Below are 20287 nucleotides of genomic sequence, written 5' to 3'. Positions count from 1 at the left end.
AGCTAATCTACATTTCTGCAAGGTACTGCTTCGGTGGGAGCAGAGGGAGGACTGACAGGGCAGACAGTGTAGGAAAAAGAGAAAACTAGGTTACAGAAGAGCTCACTGGGTTAAAAACAGAACTGGGGAGGATTTAAGGGAGGCTCCCAACCCAATGTTGCTGCTGTGGGAGAGGCTAATGGCCACAGCTTCGGCCACAGGCGAGCCTTTCTGGGCTTTTCCAGCAGGAGGGTGTGTATGCCCAAACTGCGGGCAAGACACCCACCCAAGGGAATGGGAAAAAAAAAACCAGACCATGCAATCTCTTTCTCACCTCACACCCAGGGCTAACTCCAGAGCTGTGCTTGGCAGGCAGACACCACAGGGGAAGCTGTGACAACCCTGGCCCTGCCCTCCCAAGCTGGAGTCGCTGTGTAGGGAGAAAAGATGTTGCAGTAGGTACTGGCGATCTACAGGATGAAAAAGAACGAAAGAAAATTACTCCAGTTTTGAAGTGCACACACACTTAACAGCAAACCTGTCTGACCCCGCAGAGGCCGCTACCTGCTCTGCTTTCAGAGTCTACAGAGGGGCTGGGCTGTATCAGGGACGTGTAAGCATTTAGGAACTCAAAAACAAGGAATCCCTCTGTTCTCTTTAACCTGCCCGGTCATCCTCTGGATACGTGGGGAATGTCTATGTGCCACAGTCACCTGCCTGAATAAAATGGGCAAATATCCCACTGAGGTGGCTTCTCACAGTAAGCAGACCAGGAGTGGGGAGGGAAAGAATGGGAGAGGCCCATCCCCACTGCCACGCAGCAGGGCCAGGAACAAACAGCAGAGGGGAAGGGAGTACACGCAAAAACAAGGACAGGACAGAATGTTTGTGTAAATCCCAAGCCGTCCTTTGATCCTACTGTCTGACAAAAAATAGAAAAAGTAAGAAAAAAAAAAGTCACCCCAGAGGAATGTAATTTAATGCCAGTCTATGTTAGGAGCCACACAACCTTACAATAGTGGGGACAGACACTTCCTCCTTCTAGTAATGAAATGAAGATCCACGACTTTGGGAAAATGCATGCTTTTAAGCAAGGCCACAAGGACCAAGAGAAGCTTCTGGAGAAAGCCCTCAAAGGGGACAGGTCTCCTTACATCTGGCCAGCACTGGGAGTCACACAAGCGACCGCTCACTTACTTGTCGGACACGGCTCTGGCTTTGAGCAGGGCAGCTGTGTAGCATATCGTTGCTGACTTTGGTAAGCTTATATCTGTGCAAAAAAAAAGAGAGCAAGAACCCTTGTCAATCTGAAGTCAAAGGAACAATGCTCTAAAACACAAGATTAATAATGTAAGCCCAAGACAGTACGGATTAAGAATATTTAAGCTATTACATAAGAACCCCAGCCAGTTCTTTCTTATTGTGTCAAAATGCTTTGTTAATTTGTCAATAATTCATGTTTAAAATTCAGACAGTCTTTAGAAATCATCTTCTATTTTAAAGTATGCATCTTATACCTTGATATAAATGCATAAATTTAGTGATTACACAGATACTTGTGATACAAAATGTAAATAGGACCTCATAAAAATTAATCTGAGTTTAAAATATTGACAGAGCTAAATAAGGTATTCTTTAATAGTTTAATTTAAGACATGGCTTTCTTTGTATTAAATTTTAGAAATTCAAACACATTTTTTTATTGAGCCTACATTTTTCTCTGCTCCCCTCCCTGCCTCTCCCCTCCCGCTTCAACCCTCCCCCAAGGTCCTCATGCTCCCAATTTACTCAGGAGATCTTGTCTTTTTCTACTTCCCATGTAGATTAGATCTATTTAAGTTTCTCTTAGTGTCCTCATTGTTGTCTAAGTTCTCTGGGATTTGCATATAGTTTGTAATGGCTGAATGTTTCAAAAATTTTGAAAAGTGTGCCAAGTTTTCTCATTCAAACTTATGAACAATCTCCTTTCATATTAAAGCCTAATTTGTCATCCAGAAAGACAATTTTATAATGTTTCTAGAAAATTACAGATGAAGGGGTGGAGTAACTGTGCAGTGTAGATAATCAGTTTACAAACAGGCATAGGGCAGAACACACTGACCGGAAGGCGTGGGCTTGGGACATGTATTTAAATTGGAATTCCCTTCTTCTCAAAAACAGGACAGTTGGTATTTCTTTAGCAGTTGTTAACCTTTTTTTTTTTTTCTCTGACACAGAAATGATTTCTTAACAAAGAAAATTTATTTGGAAGGGGTATGTGTGCACCACAGCACCTGTGTGGAGGTCAGTAGACAACTTGCAGTCATCCATTTTGTCTCATTAGCCATGTAGGCTATGGGGGTCAAACCCCAGTAGTCAGGCTTGGCAGCAAAGCACCCTTCCCTACTGAACCATCTTGCCAGTCCCCAAAATATTTTCTTAGTTCAACATAAACTCGGGCTGGAAAGAAAGCTTGGTCAGTAAAGACAATTACAGCTTTCTCTCACATGACTCAAAATTCGCCCTTAATATCTGAAATAGCCTCCAGACCTCTTCACAGGACTGTCTGCAACTTTGAAAGAACTACATAGGAAAACGGTAAAGGAATCTCACAGTTAGCCAGTGGCAAAAGAAGAACATAACTCCTTGAAAGAAAAGCATTTCTTCTTCCACACCAAACACTCACTATCATCAACTCCAGCCTGGGGAATTTCTCTTGGAGAAGAACTTTCAGGACACAGGTAAAGCACAATCAGTCATGGGAAATCCCAAGCCAGGCACTGAGACAGCTGAGTCCTGCTTCAGCTCAGCTGACCTTGACCCCCTCGGTAAAGACCAGCCCTGGGGCCTGGGGGAGCTGGTCACTCTATTCTGTACCTGTGTAGTGTGTCAGTACTCAGTGAGGCAGGAAGCTAGAGGAACAACAATGATCTTAACTCCTGACACTTACAGAACTGAAAAGCATCTCTTCGCTGGGTCATTGGAATCAGATAGATACGGACATGAGTCTCTAGATGTGAGACGCTGTGTAGAGCCTGTGATCACCCGTCTTCCATATTAACCAACCCTACAGAAGCCTCCAGGCAGATGGCCCTGCCCACCAAGATGGTCCCTGCCTCCTCCCATTTTCTGGCTCATCGTAAGGTTCTTCTCTGCCACAGCCTGGCTTCCGGACTATTTGGCTTCTGTGTGGGACAAACAGGTCTAGCCTTCCCTAGATCTTTGCTTTTAACTCTAAGAACACAAAACGAAAGGGAAGGAGGGCTTTTCATTCCATATCTCAGAATCCATACTCAAGCAAAATTTTATTGTCACCAGCAGTCGTACTATAGATGTTTGCGTCTCTGTCTGTTTATCCATGTGTTTCAGATAGGGGCTCCTGTAGCCCAGGCTGGCTTCAAAGTCATTATATAGCTGAGGGTAACCAGGAAATCTTGATCTGGTATGCACTACTAATTTTAGGTGTAGTTGATAGGCAAAGATATGAAGATCGGATAATATCTGAACACCTTCAACAGTGTTATAGTGTCACTGCGGGGGACAGACCATGGTCCCCACTGCTTTTCTCTCTCTACAGCTTGTTACGTAAATTGTAAAATCCTAAAATTGCAAAGGTTAACAGCACTGCTAGAGGGAGAATTCTGTTGTTAAAATGTGTACAGCAGGTTCATCGGGAAATACACTGGTGGAGCCAGACACAGACAGACAGACGGTCAGACAGACAACAGAGAGGAGCATCAAGCACTGTCAACCTGCCCATCTAGCAGAAACGCATAGAATTCCAGCTCCCAGGGAAAGCTGCAAGGCTCCCTTGCACTGTGCCTGCTGCAGTATATCATGGCCTCATTAACATTTCAGCTAGTAACGTCCCAATCAGAGGCAGAAGCTGAGATTTGGGGCACAATTTTTGATATTTGCAAAACTAGAAGAGGTTAGTAAAGCCCTCTTGCATTCTAGTTCCTGTTTCTTTGATTTCCAGTTTGCTCTCAATCTGAGACTTGGCAACTGCTGCCTATTACAAACTTTAATGTGACTTCTCCTGCTTTACAAGTATAGTAAAATATGGAAATAATGCAAAGATCTTTGGATAGGTCACTCAACTTTCCAAATGGCTATATTTCATATAATCATATTACCAAGGACCAAACTAAGCTGACATTGTGAATGTCATTTGAATAAACTTTGATTTTGCTTCATCTCACCATCTCACACATGTATAAGTATGTACCTGTCATATCTAGGTTCATGTAACACTACAACCCCACCGAGATAAAGAGCTATTCCAGGACCACAGATCCCCCTTGCTGGCCTTTTATGCTTGTCCGCACCCTGTCCTCTCCGCACATGGTGGTCGCAAATCTGCTTTCTGCAGTTTTGCTTGCCCTATGATTCCGTGCCTTGACACTATGGAAAGGGATAAAATGATGAGACAAAGAGACTGTCAGATTTGTCACGGAAACGTTAGTACCAGAAGCTGTGAGCGGAGGAGAACGAGTTGTCGGTGCGCTCACAGTGCCAGGAAGTTCTGCAGAAATTTCCTTCTGTGGAAGAGACTAAAGCCCAGCTCTAAGAAGAGTATTTAGCTTATTTTGGGATGACAGACTAACTCTACAGTGACTTTCTGCCTTTTACAGTGGAATTTATTGATAAATGCCGTAAGATTCTCTTAAGCACTGGAATTTTGGTTGGGGTACATTCATTGATAGGTCATACAGTTAGCATTCACAAGGCCTGGGCTCAGTCCAAAAGCACTCGCTTTCTCCTCCCCTCCCCTCCCCCCTGACAGTATTATAATCCTCAAGTACCCTCTTTCTTCTCCCCCTCTCTCACACACAGTGTTTCAATCACACATACATTTTCAATCCAAAAATGAAACCACACAATTCACCCCCTTACTCCCCATAGAAATAAGGCATGCTAACTACATATTTCTCACAAGCTAACCTGAACTGCTGATATTTGTCTAGTTTTCCTTCTACTTGTCTCCAACTTGTATTTACGTAAGTCCTTTTCTGAAAGGGGAAGAAAATTCCCCATGTATGCTAATATGTGCAATCAAACTGTCATCAAACTCTTTATTAAAAAGTTGCCGTCTTGGACTGCATACACACAGAAGCCCATAGCGTTTCTGAAATCCATATAGTAGTACAGAAGTGTCATTTCTTTCCATGGCTGAGTACTACACATTATGCATACACACTAGATGGTATTCTCTTATTAATGGATATCTGGATTGCTTTCCAGCTTTAGCCTACTATAATTAAGGATATCATGACTTTGCTTATTATGTGCACTTTCAAAATATTCATTTCTTTTGTGTGATTGAAAGTGAAATGGCTAGGTTAAAAGGTGGATATTAAATCTACTGAACAGTGTTAAGATATGTCTCCCAGAGGAGCCACAAGCTTTCAAAATTCTTATCTGATGGCAGAAAACAGGAAGTGGTTACTTAGACCGGAAAGGCGTTACTGGCTGCAGCAGACAGGAGGCGATGTGTAGAAAAGACAGCAAGCTCTATGCTTCCTTCCAGGTGGATCATGTGACAAAAAGCCATTCCCCTGTCTGCATAAGACTGCATGTAGCTGAGTAATTTCTACCTCGGAGTTTCTTTTGCTAAAACTCACAATTCAAAGTCCCTGTTTTAACACCATGATCTTCCTCACCTTTCCTGACCGTCTGTAACATGCTCTAACCTCTACTTTCTTTCTCAGCCCAACACCCACTAGTTTTGCCTTCTATGACAAGACAGCATCACATTATTTCCCACGTTAGTACTGCAAACATTAAATGTCTCTCTGATGTCAGTTTTCCCGGGTCAAAGCCTCTAGTTTCTTAACTGATGGAACCTGCAGAACTTTTGCCTAGTTTTGTCCCTGGGCAATGGGTGACTTTTTAAAGTGAGAACTGAGAATGGCAACAAGCCTCACAGTGCCCCACACCTGTCCAGGAAGGAGCTTAAGGGACCCGTGTAACGTAAGGAGCCAGAGCCACCACCATCAACGCCAGGCCCAGAACTGGGTACCTGAGATCTCATTTGTACCTGTGATTGTGCAGTCAAACCAACAAAGCCCCACAATCTCTTCAAATTCATTTTAGTCCGTTTGTTTTTGTTCTCTGGTTCACAGACGCCAAGAAAATTTTCTGCAAATTTTAAAACCCCCAGGCAGGATTTCACATGTGACTTCATTAAATTTTCAATCTTATTAAATACGTAGCATTAATTTCAGTGCTTTCAGCAGGGCAGCCCAGCTTATTAGTCATCGCTCTGATTCAAGCTGCCACCCGTGGCTTTGCTCCATCCACGCCTTCCATAAGCAAGCTTCCCCCATACCACTGCCTCCATCAGAACTGCTGCAAGCAGTTACTGAGGACTTGCTATGGGAGGGCCTTGGTATGATGTAATTGTCAGAGAAACAGTATGTATTAGAAGGTGTTAAAAACAGAATGTAGAAATATGCTGCTGTCACAGCTGGAATAAACACAAATCATCTCACGTGATATTTAGCTGATATTTGTCTCTGAGATGATTTTAAAAGGGCTGGCAGGTGGGTATAGGGTGCAGGCCTATAATCCTCACATTCTGGAGGCTGTGGGAGAGGACTGTGAGTTCCAGGTCATTCAGGCTACACAATAAAATCTCGTCAAAAAAAACCCAACAACAACAAGAGTGAGAATTTCAGTGGCAACACCAAGAAGGAAGGCTGGGACTATGCTTCTAGGGACCACCACAATTTGCAACTGTCGACAGTAATACGTATGCAACCATGATGCTCCGTGTTAACTAAAAGAACAGCATTTAAAACATCAGCAAATGTTTTGTTTCAAGAAATAATCAGTTCTATGGCATCCTTCCAAATCAGAAACATGAAAGAAACTGGCCACTTAAACTAATAAGATAAACATTTAAGTACTATTGTATATACTATAAATATTTCACAGCCACTATCTCATCTGTATTTATTTGCTACAGACTCTGTAGTATATACATCCTGGAATTTCAGTCACTTCTATCTCTGCTAAATGCTCATAAAACACATAATTATGATTTTTAGAATTTTGCTGGGATCTATTTAGTTGGTGCAATTCTTAGAAAATGACCAAAAAGTATTAAAGGACATGGAGAACAGAGTGAGTAGCTGTGAGTTTTACTAACAATAATACAATACTTTCTGCTCCCAACAGTACTGACATGAAATCGAGGCAAAGAAGTAGACAACAGCCTATGGCTGCTATGCTCATTCTGTCCAAATATTTTTCTTTTTAGGAGAATAGGCCCAGATAGACAGAGTGTCAGACAACTGTAATCTCAGTGCTATGGGAAGCTGAGGCAGGAGGACCTCGGGGTCAAGACAAGCCTGAATTATGTACAGTTAAGACACAGCTGAGAGAGACAGATAAAGGGTGGGAAGAGTGGAGAGGGGGAAGCGAGGAAGGCCCACAAGATGGCTAAGAGAAACTCAGAACATCTAACTAATTATTGGCAAAACCAAAATCTCGTAGCACACACATTTGTCACCATCCCCAAACTATCAGTTGTGTTATTTGCTTTTACTTTCCCCTCTCATATTATCTTATACTTCATTCACTGTGTTGCATAGACTGTAGCTTCATACTTTCAAATACTCAGATTTCTGCTTCCCTCAGATCTCACCACCCCACAGAGCAGCTTATTGGTACAGACCTCACTAATAGGTACTTAGCTCGTTGTCATCATGATATTTCCATTCTTGTGCTTTTTATGTGTATGTGTGTGATACATGTATGTGTGATACATGTGTGTATGATGTATGTGTGTGCACCTATAGGCACTCACAGGGGACAGAGGAGGATGCTGTGAGTACCAGTTATCAATGTATACCTGGTTCCTTTGAGATGGGATCTCTCACTATATCTGAAGTTCCACTGATCCTCCTGTCTAACCCACCCTAGCCCTGACTGGCTTTTTCCATGAGTGATGGAATGCAAACTCAGATGTGTATGTTCTAGAAGCAAGGACTCAGTCACTGAGCCATCTCTGCAGCCAACCATGCTGATCTTTCCACATGCTTTAATCATTTATATCTCCTCTGCACTTCGTTCCCCTGGGAGTCACTATAATTTCATCATTCGGAGTCAGCCATACTTTCTCAAGTATTTTCCTGTTAGAGAAAAATTTTCACATACTATACTCTAAATCCATCAACACCAGGTCAGTTATGTTCAATGACTCTCTATTTGTGAGACCACATTTATTTTTCCTCTGAATTAAAGAAAAAAACATGCTTTTCACTATTGCTTCTTTTAAATTCAAGGGCCATTTCCATGCCTAATGTTCCTTTCTTTTACTTACAATTAAGCATCCCCATTTAAGAATCTACCTTCTGATTGAGTAGGACATCATTCCTGTGTTTTGACTGCTTTGGCAGTAACTCAGGTGCCCATAAGGCACCAGTCTCTCAGGTGGTCTGATTAGCAAGCAGTGCTCCCAGAACTCCCTAAGAGTTCCCACATGCACTTCACTGTCACAAGTTCAGCCTTTAGGTGTGTCATCTGTTCCCGCCTCCCCGCCCCAGCGGCTATCCTCATGTTGTCGGACAGCAAGAGCAGGTGAGTGTTGATGTGCTGCATGGCCAAGCAGCCTCCCTGTGTCTTAGGTCCACTCCCTGGAAGAGGATCTGAGGCTGGATCTGTCATGAGCCTTAGTTCTCTATGGTTGGGAGAGCAGCAGGAAGCATGTGTGGCTGTAGCTCACAACAGGAAGATTTGCTCATCTGGAAGACAGAAGAAGATCTACACTCAGGCTGCCACATGTCTAAAGAAGAAAGCCAAATCTCACTTCCCACAAATCTCAACTGATGTTTATAAAGTTTTCCAAATTCTCCTGCCTAGCATCAAGAGGTGCTCACCTGTGGTATCAGCAAGTCATTTCTTGTCAGACCCCTTTCACTCTCAGGTCTGAGAGCTTGGCACGATGCTCACTTCCCAACCATCAAGCAAGGCAGAGTGTGAGCCCATTATCCTTTCCTTTACACGCTGGGGGCAGACAAACTTTCCTTTGAGATTGCTTCCAGATCTCTCAAAGGCATTTAGAACAAAATCGCAGCCAGACACAAAGCCTTTCAGGTCTGTCCCCTATGCAATTCAACCCAGGTATCTTCTGCCATTGGCTGTGCCCCTTGTCCATCCCCTCGCAATGTAGAAAATGGAGGGGGGGGTTCAATTAAAAAAAATGGAGTAGAGACCTAAACAGAGAACTCTCAACAGAGGAATCTAAAATGGCTGAAAGGGACTTAAGGAAATGTTTACCATCCTTAGTCATCAGAGAAATGCAAACCAAAACAACTCTGAGATTCCATCTTATACCTGTAAGAATGGCCAAGATCAAAAACACTGATGACAATTTATGCTGGAGAGGTTGTGGGGTAAAGGGAACACTCCTGCATTGCTGGGGGAATGCAAGCTGGTACAGCCCCTTTGAATGTCAGTGTGGCAATTTCTCAGAAAATTAGGAAACAACTTTCCTCAAGACCCAGTAAAACTACTTTTGGGTATATATGCAAAGGATGCTCAACTGTGCCACAAGGACATGTGCTCAACTATGTTCATAGCAGTATTGTTTGTCATAGCAAGAACATGGAAACAACCTAAATGCCCCTCACCTGAAGAATGGATAAGGAAAATGTAGTACATTTACACAATGGAGTACTGCACAGCAGAAAAAAATAATGAATTTTGTAGACAAATGGATGGAGCTAGAAAACATCATTTTGAGTAAGGTAACCCAGATACAGAAAGACAATTATCACATGTACTCACTCATAAGTGGTTTTCAATCATAAAGCAAAGAAGATCGGCCCACAAATCATAATTCCAAAAAACCTAGACAACAATGAGGACCCTAAGAGAGACATACATAGATCTAATCTACATAGGAAGTAGAAAAATACAAGATCTCTTGTGTAAATAGGGAGCATAGGGACCTTGGGAGAGGGTTGAAACGGGGAGGGGAGAGGCAGGGAGGGAGAGCAGAGAAAAATGTAGAGCTCAATAAAAATCAATAAAAAAGAAAAGAAAATGGGGATTTCTTACACAGACATACTGGTCACACGCCCCCAGCTTGCACATGCTCTCTTTAGCATCGGCAGGTTCACTGGTTCACTGTCCACTTCAGCTCAGTTCACCGCCTCCAGGAAGTAGCTCCTCCAGTCTTGCTGGGTGAAGTAGCCTTTCCACCTCAGGTTAAAAACTACTCCCACAATCCCTATTCCTTCCTGTGGCTGTTTCTTCCCATATTTACTTAATTGGTGTTCTGTGTAATTTGAGTTCTTTTTAACCATAACACAAAGCAATGTTTGAAACATACTTAGTAATCAGTATCTACTGAACAAAATCTAAATTAATGTATCCACAAATTTGACAACATTCATATAGAATCTCACTCCTGAAAGACAAAAGTAATCACTGCTGATGGCAGCTTAAGAGGGAACCATGAACGGCTTTATTTCTCAAGATGTGTGTCTTGCAATTATCTCTGCCTCTAGTGTCCCAACAGGATGTGTGACAAGCTGATAGTGCTCTTATCACAGAGCCTGCCTGAGAGAGCGGCAGAAAGAGAATGGGCAGGGGAGAAAACAGTGAAGGTGGAAACAGAAGAGAAGAAGACGCTTCATCCTGAAACAAGGAAGGCGACCACATCTCTTCTGCCTCCTCTTAACCTTTTACTGGAATGCTGCTAAAAGGAGGTCACTTAAGGAAGAATGACTCTAGAATTTTCCAGTTATAAAGGGCTCGTGAGAGCAAATATTCAATGCAATAATCTTGAAGAAGAATTCATGGAACGAAACTTCAGATAAGATAAAACAATTTAAGAGGCCAATCGCTTTGATCCCGTTTCCTTTTGTTCATCTACCAATGATAATGATCAAGATGTGGTTTAATGGGTCATTACTGTGATCAAGATGTGGTTTAATGGGCCATTACTGTTCTTATGCATGAGATAGGTCAAGTGGGGGCCAACTCTCATATCTATGGTCTAAAAAGCTTTGAAGGACAGCACCCAGCAGATAAATAAACCAACTGTTTCACAAACGATAATACCCCATAATGGCATTTCTATTTCCAATTCATTCACTAACAACAGATGTTCCAAATGTCCACTCCATTATTCAGGGGCCCAAGACAAACAGGACACAGAGCTTGTTCTCAAAGACATTCTTTCTCTACACAGTGGGGAATTCAAAATAAGTGCACCCAGTACTGGTTAACCTTCATCAAATATATCCTATATGGGGTGCATACACACACACACACACACACACACACACACACACACACACACACAACATATGTTATATATATATAACACCTTGGTATACTAGACTAAAAACAAAGTGACATGGAATAGGCCACATTAATCCCTGAACCCAGATGTACCTAAAAGTATCTTCTATGTAATATGTTTTAATAGATCTTTGATGAAATTTGAAAAAGTTAACCTAGTAATTCTCTGTGATCCAGTATCAACTACAGGTCAAATATCTATGCCCCAAAGTTCAAAACTTTTAAGCACAATTCAAAAAGCTTTGGATTTTAGAAATTTTCAGACTAGGGACCTCTCAATTAGGCAAAAATTGTAAACTGCAGACTGAAAGTCTTCAAATGTAACACACACCTGGTTCTAAGCATTTCAGATATGGTATCCCATGTCCCTCCCCTTGCTTGGCAACAAACTGACATCACCTCTGTTAGGCACATTTGAAGTTCACATTAACTCAAAAAAGGCAGTGCTCACAGATTCTCCTAGAACCCTACACCAACAAGTAGAAAGAAAAAACTAAAGGAGACACTGGTCGCCTGTTTCACTTCATAACTGTCTATGGACTGTAGAACGCTATTGCTGCCCTGTTATACGATGCTATCACCAACGCAGACGGACTCAGAAGACTTTCTACATTTACTCCTAGTCACGATATGATGGGAACAACAGCGATGTAAAATTCGATCCTTAAATTCTTGTTGTTGTTAGTTCCAGGCAGTGTGAGGTCTTTTTGCCCCACCTTCAAGAAAGTTAATCCAAAGTCCCCTTTCAACCAAAGAGGGAAATTCACTGAAGAAATAAAAAGGATTGATATACAAAAACCTCGAAAAATGTGCCGTCTGGGATTTCAATGATTCAATCGGGAAATTCTACATGGCCTTAGTAATTTTGGGCAGGGGGAAGAGCAAGGAACATGCGTTCAGCTACACCCAGAAAAATTCATCTTATGCTGCAAAGCCAAACACCAGATGTGATTTGCAACTTTTGGACTGGATTACCCTAGAAGTTCTGTCAAAGGGCCCTTCTGTGGCTGGTGCCTTGGAGCCAAACACGGCAGTTTCAGTGATGGTAATGGCTGGCTGGGGAGGAATGTTACCTTGGTAAATTATGATAACTGGGCAATAAGGATTACCAAAGCCAACATAAATTTAGGGGGTTTGTGAGTGTGCCAGCTATGTGAATTACAGATGTATGCACTTATGAACACTCTTCTCCATCATCAGAGACAGAATTTCCTCATGCATGCAACCCTTGTTGAAATGACATTCATTATCAGGGCTCACGCTTACTACATACATGGCCCATCACCTGACAGTCAGTTCATCGTTTGTTCTAAGTGATCTCAAAGGCCTAGTCTGCTTGGCAGTCTTACCTCCGGTATCCTAATCAGGAGGGCACCTAGTCCAAACCTCTGTAGGCCTATTGCTCTCAGTGACTTCCGCTTCTAAGACTGAAGCCACAGCTCATGGTATCAGTGGTGATGATTATTTTCAGGTTTGAAGAACAATTGGCTCATTGGCCCATCTTTACACTAAAATTCTCTTTAATCACTTGCTTAACATACTTGATCTTTTCCATAGCAGCTAGTTCAGGAAGTGGAACTGGACAAGGTTTAGAGTCACTAAAAGAGACGGACAATGCTTCAACCTTCATTTGCTAAAGCAACCTAATTTTGTGGTGAATGTTTCAGAGATGTTGTGTGTGTGTGGTAGCAAACTCTGAGTCTACTGTTTGACTGCAGTGCTCTGTTTTCAAGGTCTGAACAATCCAGCGATGATGACTATGGATCTTACCCACTGCTTCTCTGACACCTCAGACACCTGTTGTCTTCAAGGACAAACAGAAAACAGAAATCACAAAGGCAGGATGTCTGGTGACCATTTCACAGCAACTGTGACAATGGTCAGATAGTGTGTGCTGGTTACAAGCCCTTGGACAATGAACAACCCCACTTCAAAAGGACTAGCAGAGGCTTGTTAGCTGAAATCTCAACCCAGTAGGACTTCTCTTTATGGCCTCTGCTCCCATTCTGTTGGGATGAAAGTATCCCCTCTAGTCAGAACCATGCACTGTAAAAATCAGCTGGCAGGCAATAAGGCTAATTTAGAGTGGCTCAATGTTATTAGTAATTGTTGCATTTATACATTTTTTGACTATTAAAAAAGTAGCTTTTTCTTATAGGAAAGTTTATGTCCCAAATGTAGGGCAACCACTAAAAAGGTAATGGTGTAAATATCCAAAAGAGCTCAGGTCTGTGTTTCCTCCATGCACACTGCTGTAAGGCTGGAGAGCTAGGACTCTGTTACGCTTTGACTGTGAAATGTTTCCCACAAGCTCGTGTGTTTAAACACTTCCATCTCTATCTAGTGTTGTTTGGGGGGAGGTTTTAGAACCTTTAGGGCACGGGGCCTACTTGCCAGACATAGAGCACCATCTGTGGACCTTTGATGGCTCTAACCCAGCCCCACTTTCAGTCCAAATGCTCTGCTTCGTGATTCTCCAAGACACAAGAAGTGGCAGCAGCAAGCTGCACCTCCACAAACCAAGCGGCTGCACCACACCCTCCCCACGTGGCAGACTGCAGTTGTGAGACAAATAAGTCCTTGCTCCTCAGCGGCTTCTGTCAGGTGTTTTCTCACACCCATGAGAAAAATGACTAACATTGAATCCACAGGAATACTCTGTGTCAGGAGCCAAAATCAGTAGCATTTCTGTTTATAGCTTTCCAAGATTTTAAAAAATATTTTTAAGTGAACTTAAGCAATTCTGTTTTCATACTTACCATATCTCTATATATGTTCTATTATCTCTATAATTAATTTCTCAGGCTTTGTGGGGGAACAGCATTGACTCTTAACCTTATATTTAAAGTCATTTTAGACATAACTTTCTATTGATATGAGGTTGATCAAATCTATAAAAAGTTAGGAGCAGTGAGCTGGGCTCCACAGAACCACTAATAGTTTCTCAACTCCTACTCTGTGTTCCACCGCTCTCAATACTAAGATGAACTCTACTTCTTTACCTCTCATGGAAAACTATTTGCTGTGTTAACTTGAACAAGTTACTGAACCTCTGAGCGCTCATTCCATTTCTGCTGTGGGAGAAGGCTCTTGGACACTGTAAAGATTTGTCATTCATACTGATTTAATAAAACACTGATTGGCCAGTAGCCAGACAGGAAGTACAGGTGGGACAACCAGCCTAAGAGAATTCTGGGAAGAAGAAAAGCAGAGAGACAGTCATCAGCCAGATGCAGAGGAAGCAAGATGAGAATTGCTGCACTGAGAAAAAGTTCCAAGCCATGTGACTAGAGATAGGCAAGAATTATGAGTTAATTTAAGTTGTAAGAGCAAGTTAATAATAATCCCAAGCTAGTAGGCCAAACAGTTTATAATTAATATAAGCCTCTGTGTGTTTCTTTGGGACTGAATGGACTAGGAGGGACAGAAACGCTGTCTACAAATGGTGCCCAAACTCTTGGCAGGAATTTTCATATAAAGCCTGAGAAAGCTTTAAAGCTGCATTAATCCAACCTACATATTTTGAAAATGCCTTGACTTCAAAATTTAAGATTAAAGATATGTTACTTTGGAGAAGAGGTCTTGCTTTTGTTTCCATAGAGACAAGCTACCAAACAATGTGGCTAAATAGAGACAAGAATTATAGGTTTAATTTAAGTTGTAAGAACAAGTTAATAATAATCCTAAGCTAATAGGCCAAATAGTTTATAATTAATATAAGCCTCTGTATGTTTCTTTGAGATTGAATGGCAGCAGGACCAGGCAGGACAGAAACTCTGCCTACACATTTCCACATAAGGAATGGAGATGTAGAAGGTTAAATACTCCACCCATGATGTCTTTTGGAATCCTCAGGGATCATTAACCAAAACCAGCTTATCTAACTGCTTCTAAATGTATTGCGTAGTCAGCACAGGCACATCCATTGGTGCTGTGAGAGTCTACTAAAATTGAAATGCACAGATTATAATGAACAAGATGCATACATTCTTTTCCACACTACCACCTTAAGCTTCAAGACTAATGTTTTCAACCAAGGTGTCTTATACATTTCCTTGAAAGATGCTCCAAAGGCTGTAGTAGCTTTCACAATGAGTTCTAAAAGAGTTTCTCATGAAAATATTCCATGTATAGCAAATACATGGATGGAAAATATGAAAATTTCAAATTACATTAATGTTATACATAAAATCCTTTTAGTAATAAATTAAACAGATTGATTGGAGATGAAAAGCCATATTTTGAAGATAGCATCAGAAAGGTAAGCAAATATAGATATACCTATTTCCTACAGAATGAGTAAAAGGCAGTTTAGCATCACTGAAATTCTGCAACACTGCCTGTTGGAGATCAGCCTCAACAAAAACACCTCTTGCCAGAGTATGGGGATGGGGATTGGAAAAATAAGTAAAGAGTACAAAAATATGAGTAAAATAATAAAACAGAAAACATAGGATAATATCAAAAGGGAGTTCCACTGAAATCACCCATGTTTAATTTTCCAGACACTTTTATATGGTAATACAAAAGGGGGAAGAAGGCAACAAAAGACTTCTTTAATATGATACAAAGAACAACAGTTAATTGCTTCAGCACTTTGAGACATTAAGTCATTAGCATTCTGTTGTTGTTTATGAAGTGAAGCCACCCTAGACCAAGTATCCTGAAGGCAACTATTCCCCAGGTAACCTCCTATTACAAAAGAAGGAACAGAGGTATGCTCACATATCCTGACCATCTGTCAGAGTGGAGTGGATCCACAAATATGAGCCATCTTAGTGTTAAAAGAACCAAGTAACCACATCCTGAGTCAGGATGTGTAGCCCTAATTGTTGTCATCAATTTGGAGCAACCTCCAAACTCTCTGACCATCAGACAAAGTGGAAGTAGGCTCACATTTTTGGGCCTTTACACTGCCCCAGCCGACATAGTTCATGCCTCTGTACAAGAAGCAGAGTTGACCAATGGAGCAAGACTCACATTTATGGAAAATACATGAGTTTTAGATCTGACTAGTCCTATCTGTATTTGAATCCCAGCTCTACAGTTGTCTAGGACTGTGTGTTCTTTCAAGTTACATAAAGTCACAACACCTCAGTTTCTACAGCTACTGAAATGGAATAAACAACTCCTTTCAGGATTACTGTGAGTATATAGCTAATGTGTATAACATGTTTGAGTAATGGTAGGGAAAAACAAAAAAACAAATTAAGAACCATGGTATTATTTTTAAAAGTTACAAATACTGCCAAAAATAGATAGTAAGTGATGGTAGACCTAGAGTAGACACGCTTTTATCATTGACTTTCTCTTTCTTATAACATTTACAACATTTTAAACGATGACTGTTCACAATTGATCTCCTTTTTCGTATACTTTATGTCTTTACTTTGAAAATGTAGAAGATTCCTGTCAACAAGATACTTCTTAGACACAGCACAACACTAGATGAGCTAACAGTGCTTGCCAAATACACAGTCATATATGAAAACTTAGACAATGTCTAAGACCAACATTTTATGAAAAGCCAACATGTGTTAGCTGTCACAGCTGCTGCTGCTGTTACTTTAGTCATTGTGTGGAGTATGGAAATGACAAGGCAGCATTTGAGACCAAAGTTTAGAGTAGTAAAGCATGAGATGTTATCTCAGTGACAAAATCAAAACTAGAATGCAGATCACAAGGCAGCATGACAAATTAATCTGTAATCCTAGAAAGGACAGTTTTCCAAAGGATCCATTGTAAGAAGAATTTGTGAGTTTCAAGGATTTTCAAACTCAAAACTTTCAAAGCCAAACTTTCTTTTTTTTTTTTTGTAATAGTAAAGAAGAATGAGGCAAGGGGGAAATACATTTTGTCCTCTTCTTTTTCCCAAAGCATGTTATTTCTTAGGTTTTTTTCCCTCCCCATTCTTGCCATTTTTTGAAATCCCCTTTGCAAAGGTCAGAAAAGCATCACTAATCCCTTCATATCACTTCCCAGAACACGACTTATAAAACTTAGCCACTTAACAAACAATAAAGGACTGCTGTACCCATAAACCATCCAGAACATTCCAACTTGCAGAGATAACATAATCCTGTTGTTTTGGGTGTGACTCTATGGGAGGGATGGAGGGCTACAATTCAAAATGCTGTCTCTAGAAACTTAGATAAGAATGATTGAACTTGAACCAGGGCAAAACACAGGATGCCCCATAAGCTGTCTACTCTAAGCGCTCCAAAGGACTTGCTTCCTTGTCCTGGGCCAGATAAAGGGGCAGCAGCTTAGTCAAGACCCTTTAGGTCTCTAAAAAAAGGCATCGAGGATGAACTTGAAAGAATCATGCCATGGGATGGGATAAAGAACAGGAGACATGTTTTTCCACAGTCTTCAGTGTCTGCAGCTCACCCTCAAGAACTTAACTTCAGCAGTCACTTCATTATATTTCTACTGTAAACGACACAAGCATGAGCCAAGTCAGCACCAAAACTCCCCTCAGAGTGCAGTGGGGTTAGGTCATCTGCACTTTATTGACAACTGCTGAACTCAGAGCCTCTAATGAGGCAGCTCAGCAAACTATGTGTCCTGCCACCAATGAGACTGTTTTTCCATGAATAATGAACAAGAACATCATTTCTGTTGCCAGGTACACAACATAAACAAAGCTCAACATGGGCCTTGATAGAGTGATTTTGTCCATTTGAAATAAGGGAATTTTTCAAAGTGCAAGCCAAGTCTTAGTAAAGGGTGGGACAGGCTGTGGTAAGAAGTAATACGAACATATGTTATCAGAATTTAATAAATCAGTTTTTGATTGTTGCAGAGTGGAGGCTGTACAGTGGGATACATTGAGACAATGAACAAATCCAAGTGAGTTCATTTCTTTACTTGGCCATCAGTTTTGTAACACAAGGCTGATGATTTCTATAACGAACTGAGATCTTCATGAAATGAGTCTTGAGACTTGTGATCTCAAAGGCTTTCTTAGTTAAAGCTTTACTTCTTAAGGCTGTTCAAACTGAGTGTAGATCAGCACTCACGATGAGAACATGACCTTTGCATTGAAGTCCATTGCCAGGTAGACCCATGGCATAAGACTATATATAACTCCTTTGGTACTAAAAGACTCTCAATATATGAGCATTCCACCTACAGTGATGTATAAGTTACATCGAAGCTTCAACTGAACAGTGAGATGCTGGAGAATAAACAGAATAAAAGTGAGCTGATGTGAAGGCCAAACAGTCTTCAGTTTGTTTACCTTAAAGAATTCCACAAATACGTTCAAATCAGTTCCACACTAAGCCATGTATATCTTGTTACATGAGGTGCACATATCTACACAGGCAAGGGATGCCATCACTGGCTGAAGGCTTTTAGTGCCCATCATTCTGAGCAAGATTTTGAGGAAAACAAACAAAACAGGCTCAAAACTGAGCTCAGTTTCCTCAACAGCAGGGGCTAACAAAACCATCCTTTAGGAAGAATTTGTGGGTCAAAAATAAAATCCAAATGACATAGTTTTCTCTCCGTGTTTGAAAAATACCAGGAAATCTGTGATCTGAATAATTCTTAAATGGACTAATGAAACTTACTAAAGAAAGAATTTTTGCAATGCAAACAATTGTTATGTAGTTAGTATAAATGATTATACCTTAATATCAAATTTATAAACGAACACATTTTATGGAGAAAATTACTGAAATAAGTCAGAAGAGAGAATCTAAGTGTAGCAGGTAACTACGTATATAATTTTTATACTATAAATCAAACACACAGACACCACAACAGACAGAATAGTTCTAAGTTCTCTAGACTGTACCAGTTTCTTTCCCTGACTCGCTGGTAACAAGTAAAGTAGAATAAGTTCACAGGGAATTAACCGGAATGGCAAAGGGTCTTCAAGGGCATCTTGCAAAGAAATGTGTAGCTGTTATTAAGGAAGACCTGTGGGAAAGGGAACGAGTGGGGCTTCATCACTGTCACCTGTGTACAGCAGCTACCTGTCCTACATTGTTCTAGGGCATCGACAGGACTGCCAATAGTGAGCACACTCAACCCGCAAGGTGTCATGGGAAGACTTTGGTGCTGCCCAACCCCATAGTGCTGTCTCTTGATCAGGAGGGAATCGAGGGAAGACACACAGCTGCCAGAGTACGAGCATATCAGCCGTGTGTGGGAAGCAAGGCTAAGAGTAGAGCACAAGTTACTTAACGTTTCTGCCCTGGTAGGCGCTAAATTGAAGGCGCTAGAAAAGAGCCATCATAACGCGTAGGTGACAATTCTTAGAGCGTTATCCAAGTCCCACTGGAAATTGTCATTCCTATCTAATCAGTGGATTTTATCAAGGAGAAAGGAGTTCTCAAATGCATAAAAATACCCAAGGACTTACCGTCATACTTTGCTAAGACTGCCTGGACATCGGCATAAGCTTGGAGCTCCAGAAGGGCTTCTAGAAGGTTTTCATGGATATTGAACATGCTTAGGAGGGGAAATTCCTTCATTAACTAGGAAACAAGAGACCAGAGGAATAATTAATATACATGTCTTATATTTTCACATTTATACTTAAGGAATATAACATCTGTGCAGTAAAAGGATTTCTAAGGTCAAGTATTTTAAAAACTAGTACTTGAGGCTGGTGAGATGGCTTAGTTGGTAAAGTGCTTGCCATGTAACTGTAAGGACTGAGTTCAATCTCCAGAACCTTATTTAAAACAAAGCAAACACACAACTCCAGTGTATGACTGCAATCTCAGTGCTGTGCTGAAGAGGCAGTCAGAATCCTGGGGCTGGCTGGCCGGCTAGTTCAGCTGAATCAGTAAGCTAGATGTTCAGTGAGAACCCCTATCTCAAAAAAACAGGAAAGGACAGGAAGGAGAAAGGGCAGAAGGAAGGGTGGGAGGGAAGGAGGGAAGGGAGAAGGAAAAGAGGGAGGAGTGCAGGCAGGCAGGCAGGCAGAGAACGAGATACCAGACCTTGTCCTCTGTCTTCCACATGCACATGCACACACACACACACAAATGTC

General features: G+C 41.3%; 1 protein-coding gene across 6 annotated transcripts in view; it reads right to left on the bottom strand.

Annotated features, from left to right (window-relative positions):
- The window catches only part of St7 (suppression of tumorigenicity 7), a 228515-nt gene that overhangs the window by 36080 nt on the left and 172148 nt on the right, over positions 1 to 20287 (bottom strand). For all 6 annotated transcript variants that reach the window (XM_085683703.2, XM_085683705.2, XM_085683704.2 and 3 more), the window contains 2 exons: positions 19652 to 19766; positions 1177 to 1249 (listed from right to left, as the gene is read on the bottom strand). In XM_085683703.2, coding sequence (XP_085539829.2) covers positions 1177 to 1249; positions 19652 to 19766 — 188 coding nt within the window. The remainder of the gene's footprint in view (positions 1 to 1176; positions 1250 to 19651; positions 19767 to 20287) is intronic.

The sequence above is a fragment of the Myodes glareolus genome, chromosome 25, assembly GCF_982192425.1.
Source record: "Myodes glareolus chromosome 25, mMyoGla1.1, whole genome shotgun sequence".
Taxonomy (NCBI): Eukaryota; Metazoa; Chordata; class Mammalia; order Rodentia; family Cricetidae; genus Myodes; species Myodes glareolus.
This window is presented reverse-complemented; position numbering and strand designations above follow the sequence as displayed.